This window comes from Fusarium mangiferae (assembly GCF_900044065.1).
Source record: "Fusarium mangiferae strain MRC7560 genome assembly, contig: FMAN_scaffold013, whole genome shotgun sequence".
NCBI classification, from domain to species: Eukaryota; Fungi; Ascomycota; class Sordariomycetes; order Hypocreales; family Nectriaceae; genus Fusarium; species Fusarium mangiferae.
In genome coordinates, this window is record NW_024573933.1 from 1,459,604 (window position 1) to 1,478,224 (window position 18,621).

The 18,621-nt window shown below is 50.9% G+C and overlaps 3 protein-coding genes across 3 annotated transcripts; all 3 read left to right on the forward strand.

Moving 5' to 3' along the window:
- Positions 1 to 2,498: 2,498 nt before the first annotated feature.
- Positions 2,499 to 9,934, forward strand: FMAN_00476 (putative glutamate synthase (NADPH); the record flags this gene model as incomplete). Its single annotated transcript, XM_041822331.1, has 4 exons — positions 2,499 to 2,558; positions 3,390 to 3,667; positions 3,717 to 9,743; positions 9,799 to 9,934. 4 exons carry the CDS (start codon positions 2,499 to 2,501, stop codon positions 9,932 to 9,934), a joined length of 6,501 nt encoding a protein of 2,166 aa, XP_041688022.1.
- A 1,687-nt stretch (positions 9,935 to 11,621) lies between these two features.
- On the forward strand, positions 11,622 to 14,038 carry FMAN_00477 (uncharacterized protein; the record flags this gene model as incomplete). The annotated part of the gene is made up of 3 exons (XM_041822332.1): positions 11,622 to 12,276; positions 12,333 to 13,912; positions 13,964 to 14,038. 3 exons carry the CDS (start codon positions 11,622 to 11,624, stop codon positions 14,036 to 14,038), a joined length of 2,310 nt encoding a protein of 769 aa, XP_041688023.1.
- Positions 14,039 to 15,160: 1,122 nt separating this feature from the next.
- FMAN_00478 (uncharacterized protein) lies at positions 15,161 to 17,979 on the forward strand (the record flags this gene model as incomplete). The annotated part of the gene is made up of 5 exons (XM_041822333.1): positions 15,161 to 15,241; positions 15,430 to 16,603; positions 16,656 to 16,837; positions 16,907 to 17,838; positions 17,892 to 17,979. 5 exons carry the CDS (start codon positions 15,161 to 15,163, stop codon positions 17,977 to 17,979), a joined length of 2,457 nt encoding a protein of 818 aa, XP_041688024.1.
- Positions 17,980 to 18,621: the final 642 nt, after the last annotated feature.

Consider the following 18,621-nt stretch of genomic DNA (forward strand, 5'->3'; position numbering starts at 1 on the left):
AGGTTGAGCTGATCCCTGCAGATGAAGGTTTAACGTTCCAGCCGGCGTCGCACGGATTCGCAGCATCTTCCAGCCATTCGGCCCCATCCATTCAAACCCTGGCACTTTAGACACCCTGATCCATGAACTCGAGGCGCTCGTCGGGAGTCAGAGTGCGGTCGTAAGTGGTTGGCTCGTCGTTAGCGGCAAAGCAGTCCATCCCTCGGCCGTATTTCTCTTACACGAAACCATGTTGCAAAGCTATTCACAGATTGACAGCTTGGCGGATAGATATGCGATAATAGTAGCTGTAGCTGCCTATTAGCCTGTGCTTGATTGGACGCAATAACGAGAACACACCTTTCCGCGTCGGTTAAACAGATCAGATTAGGCTCCATGAATGCGGAGAGCGGAGCATAGCGGAGAGGAGCGATTTCAACGGGAAACAGGAGCGGCGGAGGTTATTGCGGCTATAGTCCAGGGTGGAAACGCCGGAAAGGAAACAACAGCAAATGAGGCCATTCATGAAGGTTGATATTTGTATTAGAAACGAATTGACTGGCTGTAGGACGCTGACCGAGCTACTGACCGCTAAACTACAATCTTACGGGGTTGCAGATGGAACGCACCTAGTCGTCAGGTCAGGTCGAAGGATGTTCAAAAGTCAGGCAACGATCATGGAGTGGGTTGATTCACAACGCGGGGAGTCAATAGTATTATGAGGGGATCCATGGGGAATTACGGAGTACCCTGTTAATTAATCAGGATACCGCATGTATCGAAACAGATAATACATCTTGCCACTATTTGATTGAGCGACGTGTATCCTTTTTCCGAAGACGTAGTTGTTGGCAGATCTCAACCCTCCAAGACTGTAGATCAGAAATAGAGGGCTGTGGCAACACATTTCCTATTCTGACTCGTCTAATATGCTACGTTGTGCATCTCCTAGCACAGTGATATTCAAAAAAAGAGATGTGCGCGTTTCCTTTCGCCTCCAAAGAGGAATCTGCCGAGGATGCAGGCCGATCTACGGAGGAGGGTGAGCGGAACACGGACGGGCGCACCCCAAGGCTTAAGTCGAGGGCTTCAAAAGTGAGTTCGGAGGAATTTCCGAAGCGTGAGAACGGGAAGTCCGTAAGATGATTCTGAATAAAAAGTACGGAGAAATAAGGGATAATGGTATGGATAGATGGGGTTTGATACAAGGAAGCAAGGTGTTGAACGAATCGCGGAGTATGGAACGGCATGTATAGCATGGGAAATTTGGAGAATAACACGATACTTAGCAATAGGTCATCCCTAGGCTTTAGCAACCCTTACAACTTGTGTAACCAACATGTCAGCGGAAGAGATGCCGAAAGTAAGAGGTGAGACGAGAAGTCCTGAGCTTCCTAATGCTGATACATTCGAAAGGTGATGTTGCTCGAACAGTGGCATGTCAATGATGGGAGCGTCGTACAAATGCCTGCAACCTCATTTGCTTGCGGCTGTTTCCTGGCATGTGCGTTTTCCTCCCCCTCCTGCTGTGCCCCAATTCCCGTCTATGGGGGAAACGGTAGGGAAATGGAGCCACGGTAGGGTCCATGCCGTTCGCCCACCTCGAGTTCGGAGCCAGCACGCCGAAGACAAACTCTCAAAAGCACTATAGGTGAATGATGGCTTGTGAGGACTCTTATTCTTCTGGAATTGGTTTCAGGATGAGGTTAAAGACAAGCAGAGCTGATCAATACACAGAGGAATTAATGAAAGTCAAATTTCATGTGAAATACCATTTCCTGACGTCCATCATACCTTAGTGACCTTTGTGTCTACAGAGAGTGCTCCTCAAGCCATCAACATCATCAACATCATCGGTCCCCCCACTGCGCTATGCACAACCCCGGTATCTCGCTCTGACGCCGCATTCTCGACCTCGACCATAGGCTCTCTCCAAGCCCTATTCAAGATATACACCCCTACCGAACTAGCTTTCCCCCTCATGTACACCCCTCTCCCTGGCGGGTTCCTCCCCTCCACGCACGCCGTAGCCGCTCCATTGGATTTTTTTTTGTTGTTCGCTTGTTCATTTTCCCTTTCGTGGGGCTTTTTTTTCTGAGCTGCTCCGGAGCTGGACCCAGTTGGATTGATTGACTCGAGAAAAAGAGGCAGTGAACCATTGAGCTATCACTATTACTACTATAGTTACTCGAGCTGCTATTGGACTGGCCTTCTTTTGCTGGACGGCTTCGGACATCAATTCCCTTTCTCCCGTGCCCTCCACTTCGACTCTCACTCTCACTCCCACTCATCTCCCGCCCATTCATAAAAGCAGAGCTGTTGCCCTCCCCCTCCAACTTCTTCTCTCCTCTTGATCTCTTCCTCCTACTGCCACTGCTCTGTCCTCTCGCGTTCGCCTCTCCTTAGAATCTAACGTGCCTACTACCTGCTACTGCACTGCAAGCCAGTCGCCTTTTGATACCCTTTCGTTTCACGAATAACCTCTTTGGTGAAGAGGACCACCACTTGGTAAGTTTGTTATGAGTACTCCCTATCGAAAGCAACGATTTCCCGCCTGGAGCCGAACTGGATTCACTTCTGCATCTCCTACGACACCTGGTGCAGCTGCTCGACACTGAACTACCTGGATAAACGATATTCGGGCCATCGCTGCTTATTCTTGAGACCTGAACTGGCGACATACCGAAATCACATGTCTCAGACGACAAGTGAAGGCAATATTTCCAGCGGACTAGCTTGAGGGGCCTCTCCGATTGCGGTGCTCTGGCATTGGTGGCATTTGTTTCCATTTCCAACTGTTGGTGGCATCGCTGCAGTGACGTCCATCCCCAGGCGCCTCTTCGGCCCCCCTTGTCTTAGCCGCATGGCTGCATGGTTAGGTTGTTAGCATTGCACAAGCCGTCATTGGCCCTGTTGCTGTAAATATCCCACTCCAATGCAGCCAGGACAAGGGCCCCGCTCGGCAGACCGCCGATAATTTGGTGGGTCGATGGCCCAAACAAGACAGCTCAGAAGCTTGGTCGAGAGCCTGCATTGTCTTGGAAGTGGATGCTATGAAATGGACACTTCAGCATTGTCATGGCGCTGTTCGCTCGACAATGCTACGCAAAACCATTCAGCCAGGAATAGAGGCTGTAGTGAGAGCTGCGGGCGCAATTTGGCGGGGCATATTCTCTGGTGATTTGAGTTATCGTCAGATTTCCTTATCTCTACCCGATGCCGGAGCCGCCAACGTTTTTTTTCACCCGCGACCCCTCAATGAGCAGCAAACCCTGGACTGCCTCGGACAACCTTTCGGAACCTGTTTGAACTCATCGGAACTGGTCCTGCAACCTACTACACGGAGCGCGTTTAATTACCATATCTTCCTTTTACCCGTGCTAATTGATTGAATGCTAGATCTCCGTTAGAGTGGCTACAGCTGCTCTTACCAACGTGCCCCGCGATCCTACATCCCCCACCGAACTCCCCCACAACCCCACCCAAGTTCGATCGAATCCTTGCCTAGCATGGGCCTAAACGAGGACTTCGACGACCGACATATTCAAACCGAAGCCGAGCAACAACCATACATACCTTATGAGTATCAGACTGAGAACAATGACTCGTGGGCTGGTGCCTTGCCGGTGAAGCAGGGTCTCTATGACCCTTCTTATGAGAAGGATGCTTGCGGTGTCGGCTTTGCTTGGTCAGTTACTTCTCAGATCACCATCATGACCTCACTAACATGTCCATAGCCACATCAAGGGCAAGCCTAGCCACAAGATTGTCAGTGATGCCCGTAACCTGCTCTGCAACATGACCCACCGTGGTGCCGTGGGATCTGATGCACGAGATGGTGATGGTGCTGGTGTAATGACATCCATCCCCCACCGGTTCTTCATCAAGAACTTTGAGAAGGAGGAGGACATTAAACTGCCTCCCCTGGGCCAGTACGCCGTGGGAAACCTGTTTTTTAAGCCCGACGAGGAGACTCTACAAGAGTCCAAGAGGCAGCTGGAAGATGTTGCCGAGTCGCTGGGCCTCCGAGTCCTAGGATGGCGAAGGCCTCCTGTCGACTCGACTCTTCTAGGACCTGCCGCCAAATCGCGTGAGCCCATCATCGCTCAGCCTTTTGTTGTCCTGGCCTCTGCCTACGGTACTGGAAATGCTCCTGAGATGACCGACCCTGAGAAGTTTGACGAACGCTTGTTTGAGAGACAGCTGTACATCCTTCGAAAGCGTGCCACTCAGAGCATTGGCCTTCACAACTGGTTCTATCTCTGCTCCCTTTCAAACAAGAACATTGTTTATAAGGGTCAGCTCGCTCCCGTCCAGGTTTACTCTTACTATCATGATCTTGTCAACGCTGATTACGAGGCTCACTTTGCTCTGGTGCACTCTCGTTTCTCTACAAACACATTCCCCTCATGGGACCGTGCTCAGCCTCTCCGATGGGCTGCCCACAACGGTGAAATTAACACACTACGAGGAAACAAGAACTGGATGCGCGCCCGTGAGGGTGTGATGCAGTCTGATATCTTCAAGGAGGAGCTCGAGCAGATGTACCCTGTTGTCGAGGATGGTGGTTCCGATTCTGCTGCTTTTGATAACGTTCTCGAGCTTCTTACCATCAACGGTGTTCTCTCTCTTCCCGAAGCTGTCATGCTCATGGTTCCTGAGGCTTGGCAAGGCAACCAGCACATGGACCCCAAGAAGGCTGCATTCTACGAGTGGGCTGCTTGCCAGATGGAGCCTTGGGATGGCCCTGCTCTGTTCACATTCGCTGATGGCCGATACTGCGGTGCCAATCTTGACCGAAATGGTCTCCGACCTTGCCGTTTCTACGTGATGGACGATGACCGTATCATCTGTGCTTCCGAGGTCGGAACTATCCCCGTCGAGCCCGAGACCGTCATCCAGAAGGGTCGTCTTCAGCCCGGTCGTATGTTGTTGGTCGATACACAGGCCGGTCGTATCATTGATGACAAGGAATTGAAGGAGGCTGTCTCGAGTCGATATGATTTCCGAGCCTGGCTCGATAGTGAATTGATTACTCTGCCCAAGGTCGTTGAGATCATGGAGCAGGCCCTGGACCTTGCACCCAAGCTTGATGACAAGGCTATCCAGGCTGACCCCCTTCTCCTCTCTTACGGTTATACCCACGAGCAGGTTTCCCTGCTGCTCGCTCCTATGGCCGCTGATGAGAAGGAAGCTCTTGGTTCCATGGGTAACGATGCTCCCCTTGCCTGCTTGACCCAGGCTCCTCGTCTCCTCTATGATTACTTCCGACAACTCTTCGCTCAGGTCACTAACCCTCCCATTGATCCTATCCGAGAGTCCATTGTCATGTCTCTTGAGTGTTATGTTGGTCCCCAGGGTAACCTGCTGGAGATGGACGCTTCCCAGTGTGGTCGTCTTCTGCTTCCCAGCCCCATCCTCTCCATCGAGGAGTTTAATGCCGTCAAGAACATGTCCAACAAATACTCCGAGTGGACTGTCAAGACTATTGATCTGACCTTCCCCAAGAACCAAGGTATCCAGGGCTATATCAAGCACCTCGATGAGATCTGTAACGAGGCCTCCGCCGCCATCGAGTCTCGCGACCGTGTCATTGTCCTTTCCGACCGCAATACCTCGGCTGACCGCGTGCCCGTTTCCGCTGTCCTCGCTTCTGCTATGGTTCACCATCACCTTGTCAGCAACAAGTGGCGATCCATGGTTGCTCTTGTTGTCGAGACTGCTGAGGCTCGTGAGGTTCACCACATGTGTGTCCTCCTCGGTTACGGTGCTGATGCCATCAACCCTTACCTTGCCATGGAGTGCATTCTCAAGCTGAACCGCGAGGGTCTCATCAAGAAGAAGACTACCAACGAGACTCTTATCCGTAACTATAAACACTCCTGCGATGGTGGTATTCTCAAGGTTATGAGTAAGATGGGTATCTCTACTCTTGCCTCTTACAAGGGTGCCCAGATCTTCGAAATTCTGGGTCTTGATGAGACCGTTGTTGAGCGATGCTTCAGGGGTACTGCTTCTCGTATCCAGGGTATGACTTTCGAGCTCATTGCTGAGGAGGCTTTCCGATTCCATGAGCGTGGTTTCCCCACCCGTGAGACTATCCTCCCCTCTGGTCTTCCCGAGTCTGGCGAGTACCACTGGCGAGATGGTGGTGAGCCCCACGTCAACGACCCTACCTCGATTGCCAACATCCAAGACGCCGTTCGCACCAAGAACGACAAGTCCTACGAGGCCTACTCCCGCTCCGAGTATGAGCAGATCAAGAACTGTACCCTCCGTGGTCTTCTTGACTTCAAGTTTGAGGACTGCACTCCTGTTCCCATCGACCAGGTCGAGCCTTGGACTGACATCGTCCGACGCTTCTGCACTGGCGCCATGTCTTACGGTTCCATCTCCATGGAGTCTCACTCTACTCTTGCCGTTGCCATGAACCGTCTTGGTGGCAAGTCCAACACTGGTGAGGGTGGTGAGGATCCCGAGCGATCTCAGCGTATGCCTAACGGTGACACCATGCGTTCTGCTATCAAGCAGGTCGCTTCTGGTCGTTTCGGTGTCACCTCTGCCTACCTTGCTGACTCGGACGAGCTTCAGATCAAGATGGCTCAGGGTGCCAAGCCTGGTGAGGGAGGTGAGCTTCCTGGCCACAAGGTGTCCAAGTCTATTGCTCGTACCCGTCACTCCACCCCTGGTGTCGGTCTCATCTCGCCTCCTCCTCACCACGACATTTACTCCATCGAGGATCTCAAGCAGCTGATCTACGATCTTAAGTGCTCCAGCCCTCGATCCCGAGTCTCCGTCAAGCTTGTGTCTGAGGTCGGTGTCGGTATCGTCGCCTCTGGTGTCGCCAAGGCCAAGGCCGATCACATCCTGATCTCTGGTCACGATGGTGGTACTGGTGCGTCTCGATGGACTGGTATCAAGTACGCCGGTCTTCCTTGGGAGTTGGGTCTGGCTGAGACTCATCAGACTCTGGTTCTCAACGATCTTCGTGGTCGTGTCGTTGTCCAGACTGATGGTCAGCTCAAGACCGGTCGTGATGTTGCACTGGCTTGTCTGCTAGGTGCTGAGGAATGGGGCTTTGCCACCGCTCCTCTCATCGCTATGGGCTGTGTCTTCATGAGAAAGTGCCATTTGAACACTTGCCCTGTTGGTATCGCTACCCAGGATCCTGAGCTTCGCAAGAAATTCACTGGTACTCCCGAGCACGTCATCAACTTCTTCTACTATGTTGCCAACGAGCTCCGGGCTATCATGGCCCAGCTCGGTTTCCGAACCATCAACGAGATGGTTGGCCACGTCGAAGTCCTAAAGATGCGTGATGACCTTCGAACCCACAAGACAGCCAACATTGACCTGTCTCTCCTCCTGACACCCGCACACAAGCTCCGACCTGGTGTTGCCACCTTCAACGTCCGAAAGCAGGACCACAAGCTCCACGTTCGACTCGATAACAAGCTTATCTCCGAGTCTGAGTTGACTCTCGACAAGGGTCTCCCATCCAGAATCGAATGTGACATCGTCAACACTGACCGAGCAATGGGTACTTCACTTTCTTACCACATCTCCAAGCGATACGGCGAGGCTGGACTGCCTATGGACACTGTCCATGTTAATATCAAGGGCTCCGCTGGTCAGTCCTTCGGTGCTTTCCTTGCCCCTGGTGTCACCCTTGAGCTTGAGGGTGATGCCAACGATTATGTTGGCAAAGGCTTGTCTGGTGGTCGTCTGATCATCTACCCTCCCCGCTCCGCTGTCTTCAAGTCAGAAGAGAATATTCTCATTGGTAACACTTGCTTGTACGGTGCTACTACTGGTACTTGTTTCTTCCGTGGTGTTGCTGCTGAGCGTTTTGCTGTCCGAAACTCCGGTGCTACCGCCGTCGTTGAAGGTGTCGGTGACCACGGTTGTGAGTACATGACTGGTGGTCGCGTTGTTGTTCTTGGATCTACTGGTCGCAACTTTGCTGCTGGTATGTCTGGTGGTATTGCCTACATCTTGGATGTTCACGGTGATTTCCACTCCAAGCTCAATGGCGAGATGGTTGAGACCAGTGGACTTGAGGACCCTGCTGAGATTGCTTTCGTTCGCGGTCTCATTGAGGATCATCATCACTACACTGGTTCCGAGCGCGCAGCTCGCATCCTGGTTGACTTTAACCGAGCTCTTCCTCGATTCATCAAGATTCTTCCTGTCGACTACAAGCGTGTCCTAGAGGAAGAGGCTGCCAAGGCTGCTGAAGCCAAGCGTGCTGAGTACAACCTTCCTGCTGTCTCTGGCGTTCAGCACAAGAAGTCGGAGAAGGTTGCCAAACTCCAGGATCTCGAGGAGGCTGTTGGTGACAACGCTGCCGAGAAGAAGCGTGCCCTTGTTCTCGACAAGACTCGAGGCTTCAAGATGTACAAGCGCCGCCAGGAGAAGTACCGCCCTGTCAACTCTCGTCTCAAGGATTGGGCTGAGCTGAGCTCTCGTCTGGACGAGGACGAGCTCAAATACCAGTCAGCTCGTTGCATGGACTGTGGTGTGCCATTCTGTCAGTCCGAGACTGGCTGCCCTATCTCCAACATTATCCCCAAATGGAACGAACTGGTGTTCCAAAATCAGTGGAAGGATGCTCTCAACCGTCTCCTAATGACCAACAACTTCCCAGAGTTCACTGGTCGTGTTTGCCCGGCTCCTTGTGAAGGTGCTTGTGTCTTGGGTATCAACGAGGACCCTGTTGGTATCAAGTCTATTGAGTGTGCTATCATTGACCGCGGTTTCGAGATGGGATGGATGGTTCCTCAGCCTCCCAAGGTCCGAACTGGCAAGACTGTCGCGATCATTGGATCCGGTCCTGCTGGTCTGGCCGCTGCTGATCAGCTCAACCGTGCCGGTCACCTCGTTACTGTTTACGAGCGAGCCGACCGTCTCGGAGGTCTCCTCATGTACGGTATTCCCAACATGAAGCTTGACAAGCGTATTGTCAAGCGTCGTACCGACTTCATGGCCTCTGAGGGTATCATCTTCAAGACCGGCGTTGCTGTTGGCGAGGAAGGCCACCCTTCTCTCAACGACCTCCGAGCCAGCAACAGCGCCGTCGTCATTGCAACTGGTGCTACTGTTGCCCGCGACCTTCCTATCAAGGGACGTCAGCTCGATGGTATTCACTACGCTATGGAGTTCCTCCACAAGAACACCAAGTCTCTCCTTGACTCCGAGCTTGCGGACAACACCTACATCTCCGCCAAGGGCAAGGACGTCGTCGTCATTGGCGGCGGTGACACTGGTAACGATTGTATTGGTACTTCTCTCCGTCACGGTGCCAAATCCGTCACCAACTTCGAGCTTCTGCCTCAGCCCCCTCCTGAGCGTGCTAACGACAACCCTTGGCCTCAGTGGCCACGTATCTACCGTGTTGATTACGGTCACACTGAGGTTCGCCAGCACACTGGCAAGGATCCTCGTGAGTACTGCATCATGTCTGAGGAGTTTATGGATGATGGCTCTGGCAAGGTCAAGGGCATCAACACCATCCGCGTGGAGTGGACCAAGTCTCCTAGCGGTGGCTGGGACATGAAGAAGGTTGAGGGCTCTCAGCAGTTCTTCCCTGCCGACCTCGTCCTCCTTGCCATGGGTTTCCTTGGACCTGAGGCTCGTGTTCTTGGTGACGAGATCGAGAAGGATGCTCGCAAGAACGTCAAGACCGCCCCCGGCAAGTATAGCACCAACCTCGAGGGCGTCTTCGCTGCTGGTGACGCCCGCCGCGGTCAATCTCTCATTGTCTGGTAAGTTTTAATTATATCGATCCACTTGAAAAAACTTCACTAACAAATGTCTCAGGGGTATCAACGAAGGTCGCCAGGCTGCTCGCGAGATTGATCTCTATCTCGAGAAGTATACCAACCTGCCTGTCACCGGTGGTATCACCAAGCGCACTGCGCAGGAGATTTTCAGCCAGATCAAGGTCGAGGCTTGAAGAAAAATTGCATAGTTTCTTTATTTATTCTATATTTGGGACACGGGAGCAACGGATCGGATACAGCATGATACCATGACCATGGAATCGGATATGATAAAGGTGTCTGTTCAGGAATGATGAATGTATTAGTTATACCAATTTGAATCACTGTTGGCTACGACAGGCTATTAGAATACTTGATTTAGCAATTTTTGCTCTTGTGATGTTTTAGGGAGATTAAGAAAATGTTTAGGAAAGTTTTATAAAGATAACCCTAAACTTAGGAAAGGTTTGTAAAGATAATCCTAAACTTAGTAAAGTTTACATTACTTTAGTCTTGGCCCCAAGAAATGAGGTCTCAGAGGGAGGAATTTGCGGCACTTCGTCTTGAATGCCGCCTCGCCAAGGAAACTCAGAGGTGCAGCGTGTTCATGCGTGTGTAGAACAATACCTGCCATTGGCTAGATCCCGAGTTCGAAATGAGAAGTGAAATTCGCATCAGAGACAGGTCGCGTGCCCTCTTGTCAACTTGAGCTCAAGTTGCATATTCACGAGAGACATTTGATTGGTAAACAAGACAACGACACAATCATCGAGAGAACAAGCATCGAGCCTGTTGGTGACAATATTGAGGCTGGAGGTTGAGCAATGCAACGTAAGTCAACTCACGTGCTATCGACGTTGCTAAGGAAATGATTTATTCGAATCTGGTTTAGCTGCAAACTCTAGTCAAAAGCCAATTTTTACCGTAGAGATAGTGACATGCCATGACAGAGCCTGAATACGAAGAATCTTGAGAGTTTTTCACAACCGAAAATTCTTCAGCTTTCACTAACAAAATTTACTTGAAGCCATGAACTGAGACTATTCGGCCAATTCTCTTCACGTGCGTAGATGGAGACACATGAATGCACGCAGAAGCAGGGATTAGACAGACGGGAATGATATGCACCTAGATTTAGATGCATCCACGGTAACACGTGTGTAAGTGGTAGATTCTGATAGGGCAATTGAAGACCAATTCAACATGGGCTATGAGAACCGAGGCGAAACGGGTACCAAGCTGCCAGGTCGCTTCCAGCGGGTTATGGGTCTGCTACGCTTGCATTTCCCACTGAGGGTTAGTTTCAGCACCTGTTTTGGACACCGAAGAGCCGCTGAAGAGCTGTTTTTGTAGTGAGTGGATGCTGCCCATACTGTAGGTGGTCTAACGTTTACTGCCTTGCTTTCCGCTAGTGGGGGTCCTGGCGTCAGGTCCAGGTCCAGGTCCAGGGCAGTCAGTCTGTTGATCCATTGTTGCCCAGCCTTTTTCTCGTTCAACTTCTTGAAACTACAACTGTAACTTATTTTGTGTTATCGTGCACCTTCATCTTCGCACGTCACAACAACCAACTTCGATCGTCACATCTAGTATCGTCGTGTATTCTTTCTGTCGCGAGTCTACCATCTCTAGACAGCATCATCTCGTCTCGGCCATCTCGTCTCCATTGCCGCGCCTCGAAGATATAATCCGCTCTTGACGGAACTGCATCATCATTGTGTCATGCACCGCAATTGAACCTATTCCGAATTCCTAAACGCATTAGCTTTGTCTCAGGTACGATCTCTCGACGGTCTATCTCCCCCTACACAGCAACCTGTTGGTCGCCTGCTTGGAGATAATTGGCCTCTCTCGTCGTAAAGCTACAACCGCTATCCACCCACAATGCGCTTCGGTCGAACCCTCCGCGAGTCCATCTATCCGCCTTGGAAGGACAAGTATATCGACTATGCGAAGCTAAAGAGCTTGTTGAGGGAGGATGTGGCCGATGACGATAACCAGCCTTGGACCGAGGAGGACGAGACTCGCTTCTGCGAAGAGATCTTCAACAACCAACTCGAGAAGGTCGCTCAGTTCCAAGAGCAACGCTTTAACGCTCTCAAGGAACGAGTTGACGCTGCTTTCGATAAGCTCAAGGAATTGGCTCCCGTCGAGTCCTCAGAGGACGATGGAGCTCCTCAAAAGGGCGAGATCTCGGCTTCCCGCTTGCGCACTCTGGAATCAGAGCTTGATGAGATCACTAATGAGGTTCGTGAGCTCAAGAAGTATAGCAACATCAACTACACTGGCTTCCTCAAGATTATTAAGAAGCACGACCGGAAGCGAGGAGACCGTTACAAGGTCCGACCTATGATGCAGTTGAGCCTTTCTCAGCGACCATTCAACTCTGAGACTGGTTACTCCCCGCTACTCAACAAGCTGTCCATCATGTACTTTGCCATTAGGCAACAACTCGAAGATGGCGGAGAGCAGCTGCCACCCCTGGATCTCGAGTCTCAGGGCGAGACTCACAATGGCGAGCGCTACACAGCTCACAAGTGTAAGTCAAATTCAAGACGCCTTCAGCTTTGTTGTACTTTGCTAACTCAATTATAGTCTGGGTTCATCCTGATAACTTGCTCGAGGTCAAGACTGTCATCCTGCGACATCTACCGGCTCTCGTTTACAGCGAGCAGTCCGCCAAGGAGCTTGATGGCAGCGACTCTCCGTCTATCACTTCGCTGTACTTCGATAATAAGCAATTTGAGCTTTACGGGGAGAAGGTTAACCGAAAATCCGAAGCAACGTCCCTGCGACTTCGTTGGTATGGACAATTGGCTACTCGACCTGAGATTTTCGTCGAGCAAAAGACCGTCGATGACAAGGGCGGCAGCCAGGACCTCAAGTTCACAATCAAAGACAAATACGTCAAATCATTCGTGGATGGCGAATACAACCCTGAGAAGGCGGTACAGAAGATGAAGAGGCAGAGCTTTGCTCCTGAAAAGATTGAGCAATTCCAGGAGACTGTCAACAACATACAAAAATACGTCAAGGAGAAGGGTCTCAGCCCTGTCCTGAGGGCCAACTACGTTCGAACTGCTTTTCAGAAGCCTTCTGATGATCGCATTCGCATCGCCATCGATACCGACGTGGCATTCATTCGTGAGGACACTCTTGATCCCAGCCGCCCTTGCCGCGATCCAAATGAGTGGCACCGTCTTGACATCGATGAAAGCGAGATGACCTACCCCTTCAAGAAGATGAACCAGAGCGAGGTCAACCGTTTCCCTTATGCCCTTCTCGAGATCAAGTTGAAGGAGGATAGTCAACGAAAGCACCCCACATGGGTTGAGGACTTGATGTCCTCCCACTTGGTTCACCCTACCCCTCGCTTCTCCAAGTTCGTCCATGGCATTGCAGCCCTCTTTGAAGATTACGTCAACAACTTGCCTTTCTGGCTCAGTGATCTCGAGTCTGATATCCGAAAGGACCCTCAGAAGACATTTGAGGAGGAGGAGCAGCGACGTGCTCAACGACATGAGGATGTTATGGCTGTCGGAAGTCTGATTGGCGCGGGAGCTAAATCTGGGTCCTATAAGCCTACCCAAAGCTCACCAGTCAGCAAGTCTTATCTGGCCGAACGCATGTCGAAGGATTCGATTGCTCAAGCTCTTAACAGGCGGACGTCTACTCCCGCAAACGGAGAAGAGGCTGGCGAGAGCAGTTCTCAGCAACGGTCAGAGCAGGAGAGGTCCTACGGAACTCTCTCATCTGTTATCCCAGGATTCTCACTATCCAAGTACTCAAGGGCGAAGCGGGCATCTCAACAGCCATTGCCAGAGGGTGTAGTTGCGCCGACAGAATGGATCAAGAACATGGGCGAGCTCAAGGTTGAGCCCAAAGTTTGGCTCGCCAATGAGCGAACTTTCCTTAAGTGGCAGCATATCTGTATCCTTCAGGGCGGTCTGGCTGTTGGTCTTTACACAGCAGCTGGTGAGAACACACTTGCTTCTATCATTGGTCTCTTGTTTGTCCTTATTGCTGTCTTTGCCGGCATCTGGGGTTATGCAATGCTGAGAATCAGACGAACCATGATTGTGGAGCGAAGCGGTAAGGACTTTGACAACATGATCGGGCCCATGATTATCAGTGGCTCACTGATGCTTGTACTTATTCTCAACTTTTTCTTTGCGGTAAGTTATATTTTCCCTCTGGTAGTTGATTGAGACTAATGATTATTGCAGTATCGGGAGGCCTTTGGAAAATTCAAGGATGATCAGAGTAGCTTGGGAGAGCTTCTGTCTGAAGATCTGAAGTAATTGCAGGGGGGGATGAGCGAAAGAGACGGAGGGTGTATAGTATGTTCTACACGAGCTTTGATAGGATGGGCGTTGGATACTACATACTCTCTGGTGTTTTGCATGATCATTCAGATGAAGGATTGGCTATTACTAGCTAGATGCATTTAAGCAGTTTAATTGTCCGTGGTGTAGATGTTTCTATGCAAGTTTTGGATGCCCCTGAGAAGCTATATGCAGGCCTGGGGTTGGTCATGCAGGATTATACGAAGCGTGTCACCTCGGTGAAGAGGAGAGAGAGACTGGAGAGTGTGCCTGAATGATTGATTGATCAGATATGGCAATCAACTGTAGATTGACAATGTTACTGTGTGATGTCTTGGCTCCAGTGCAGTTACTCAGAGAGAATACTGAAGGTAACGCAGTGAGCCAGAAACTGGATAGGTAGGTATCTTTGAATGGCTGCGTGTTGGCTGCGCGTCCCCTCGGCTGTGTATCAGACACTTTCCGTTAAAATTATAAACTGAACGGCTGGTAGTTCTTATAGCGACTTTGCTATTGGAGCTTCCCCTCTAATAACGTTGTGATTGACTTTTCAACCTCCAACCACCTCTAAACATCAACTTCTACTATATCCGATCCCTCTTATTATATATCTCGATACAACAATCAACAATCCTTGGGTTGCCTCGAACCTCGACCGCCTCGGATTAACAATTTCATCGCCAATCTGCTGCAAGACGCGCCACTAAAAAAAGGGAACAGGCTGGCGTGGGGTCCCCTGTTGCTTTGCTTGCGCATTGCCTCAACTTAACGCAGGGCGCTTCCATTCTCTTTCTTTTTTCTTCCACAGAGAAACAAACTCGAGAACGCTTCCTCTTTTTTGTTGTGCTTTAAAGAAAAAGAGCCGGGGATAGCATCACATCGTCAATCATGTGCAACGCCAACTCTGCTTGCTAACGGGAACCCTTGTCTACCATACTCTCCACGCTTATTCAATTCTCCGTGTCTTATCTCTCAGCGCGCCTTTGGCTTCGCGACCACGCCTTTGCGACCGTCGATTTTATGCGCCTCTTCTGAATTTCTCAACTTCATCTTTGATATCGATTGTCGCACTGGAGTCGCGCTGCGCCTGATGACATCATGACGGATCAGGGCGAAAAGAAGGGTCTCTGGAGTATGCTCCGAAGGGCCAGCTCCAGAAGACATTCGACGAAACCTCCGGTACGTAACAGCGACAGCGACAATAGTGGCGTCGATACTTGTCTTTGGAGCTCGATTTGGAGGTCTTCACGTCGGAAGCCTCGGTTCCCGAGCTCGAGCTCGAGCTGTAACACGTATGGAGCTATAGCTAAAGCTCCGATCTCGCCGAGGCACAATCTTGAGCATATCGCTAATACTGTCGCTTACAGCCAAAAGACCTTGAGCCTAGAGAGTACCACCGTCCTCGTCGTGCTAGTAATGGCGACGTAGACCATGCGCCATTTCGCCAAAGTATTGGTTCAGCTCCCGATCTTACCTACGATAGTCAGCGTCCTCCGACTGCCGAAGACGAGTCCAACATGCGCCGCAGACCGAAAAGAGGACAACCTGAACCCGAACCCGAACCCCGGTCTTCCCCAATACGGTCCAAGTCGTCCGGCTTTCTTAACAAGTCCCGCGCATCGAACGGATCCAGACCGTCGAATGGACGTCCGGTTCGCGCTCGAGACCCTCAATCAGCCTGGCCACCTTACGGCATTTCGATGAACGATGAACTACCTCATCAGCATGCCCTTGAGCTAGTTGCTCGAGGTGCTCCCTCGCACAAAGGCCACAAAAGACCTATACCGCATCAACCTGAAGAATTCTACGCTCTTTATACAACATCGAGTGGAAATCGAGGTGATGGCAAGTCTTCTGACACTACCGATGTTTCTAATCTTCACGACTCCATGACTCAGCTCATGACGTTACGCATGATAGGCCATGGTTACGCAGACCGACCATGGGAGACCCTCGAGCAACCGAGTTTCGCCTTCTTCTTTGGTCACCTACCTGGAACCATCACATTAAACGAATGGGCCTCAATGTCCAGTGTTCTTCCACCTACAATTGCTCTCCGAGATGCGGGAGTCATGCCTCGCACCATGAGTCTTGAAAGCATATTCGATCGACTGCAAGAATTACGGCATGGTATTGAGGACGACGACGAGTCTTTGCTTTATCGCGTTCTTTATAAGCGTATTTTGAGGGACCCCGAGAAGTTTCTCAACCCCCACAAAACCCTCGACAAGCAGATTACGGATCTTATCATGGTCCTGTCTCGCCCTGACTGGATCGACTTTAGTAACCCCCGGAATCAAGTTGCTACACGATTTATCTTCGACAGAAGTCCCGGGAATGAGGAGCAGTTTCACAAATTCTTTCACCAACTCCTGCTAAGTCTAGAGCTTGAGTTGCGCATTCAGTCAGACCAACATAGTGATTGGGCAAAGGAGAAGCTGACATCACAAATACCCCCATCAATACAGTGGAATCTGGCCCTGGCTCGTCGTTGGCAGGATTTTGTCCGTGTTGATGATGTTGGCAAGACACCTGAAGAGAGTGAGTGAGAACAAGATCGATGTCGACGAGAGCTTGCTGCTAACAAGACCAGTTCTTCTCCGGTATAAGTTAAAGAAGCGCCAAATCAGGATGTTGAGACGCTTTGCGCAGATGATGAGATGGCCCAACCTAGCCGATACCCTTGATAATATGAAACAGAAGGATTCGGAATTGGCTCTGGATGAGGTCAGCTCTGATGCGTTTGCCTTTTTCAGTGGCCTTGTGTTGCCTGGTGTAAGTCTTCCTGCCTACTGATCGCCAAATGATTCTTGCTGCCCATGAGGAGAGGCTGACTGCGGATAGCAAACTTTCCCATTTTTAATAATGAATACTCTTCTTGATCTTGATCCGGACAGTGCAACGGATAACCTCGCTCTTCTTTCACACATGCATCCTCACTGCGGATTTCAGTACAAGAACAGCTACACATATTGGTCGGCCACTTCGATTGTGGGTAAAGTTTTAGCACCTACATGCCATGCAGTTGCTGGTTGGATCGGCCCAGCGCGCCCTACCAAGGATCTTGACACAACCCAGATTGCACGAATTCGAAGTCGAAAACCAATACAGCGGATGAGCCCCCAGGATGTCGAATCGATGGCAGAGCGTTCTGACCCGCTTGGCCCTGCTGCAGATGCATACCCAGTAGAGGATTATCAGCCAGTGCGCCCGAAAGGCGGTCCTGAAGATGCTATTGACACGGTACGGATAGAGCTGTTAAGTCTCAAGCCAGCAGATGGACCTGGGGACGCCCCTACTGCGGCAGGGCTTTCGCGACTGTTTGACGCAACCGTGCAGTTTGCCATTGATGGCGTGTCATGGCCATTGAAACTCATGTACGATGTCTCATTCGTGGCCGCGTGGCCTTGCTCTGATGGGCCACACCCGCTCTTCTTTGACTACGTCTACACGTCAATCCGTGTAGATTCTATCGTCGGAGTGCGAGACTGGGGAGGTTTGTATGGGGGACCGCAATTGCATAGTGTGCGATCAAGCCCAGGACCAGGCATGATGCGAGGCCCCTACCGAGATATGTTCAGTCAGAGCTTCAACCACAATCACGCGCCATTAAACGGTTTCATGCAGACTGGTGCACTTGAGGAAGAAGACGAGAACGACGATGAAAAGGTCCTTGTGGTGGAAGCGTTCGGAGTCCGCGATAACGAGGTCTTGGCACGAGCATGGTGTTCTCACTGGGGTCTCAGTGCCGTGGTGGCCGATATTCGGAGAACATGGTAAGTCTGATACGACGTGATAGAGGTGCATACTGTTGCTAACGAGGATCTAGTGTGGCATGTGCCATTCGTGAAGCGTACGCGGCAACGCTGACTGTGGTGATCTTGGTAGAAGGCCAGGAGTATCCTAATAATGAGTGACGAATTTATGAATTATGTATAGGTATTTGGTCCCACGCCTAGCAATGGGTTGTGATATGGACTGCCAGGAGTGATTTAGGCATGGTCAGGGGAGTTTGTGTTTTCGGAAGAAAGACCAGGGAGAGAGGCAGCAAAAACTCAAGAAGGGGGAGTTGGATGCGAGCGGTGTGTTCCCGGTAATAGATGTTGAGGGTTGATCTGACGTGATGGTTGAGGGAAAAGTTCCTTCAAAGCTGAGGAGATTGCCTCATGTGATAATCTTGACTGCATATGCATGATTAGTTGAAGGCTCGTCAGCTCATGGATTGTAAGATAATAGCATTGGGAGAAGGAAAGATAGCATAGCATAGCATGATTGCATTTCGTTGACCATCGTGTAACCCGTCTTGGCCTATCCCATTCTATTCAAGGTGACCAGGTGCGAGGTGATACTCACCGCACAAGACACAGCCAAGCAGGTCACAAGATCTCGGTGAGCGAAGATCATCAGATCCCATTGGCCAATTGCTCCATGCATCACGGATGAGCCGGATCTGGAATTCCGGACCTGATGGCTGGAACAGTTTCAGCATCCCGCTGTAAGGTGCTGTAACGCTATAAGTGCGCTAAACCGACCCCTCGGGATGGGTGATAGGAATTGCC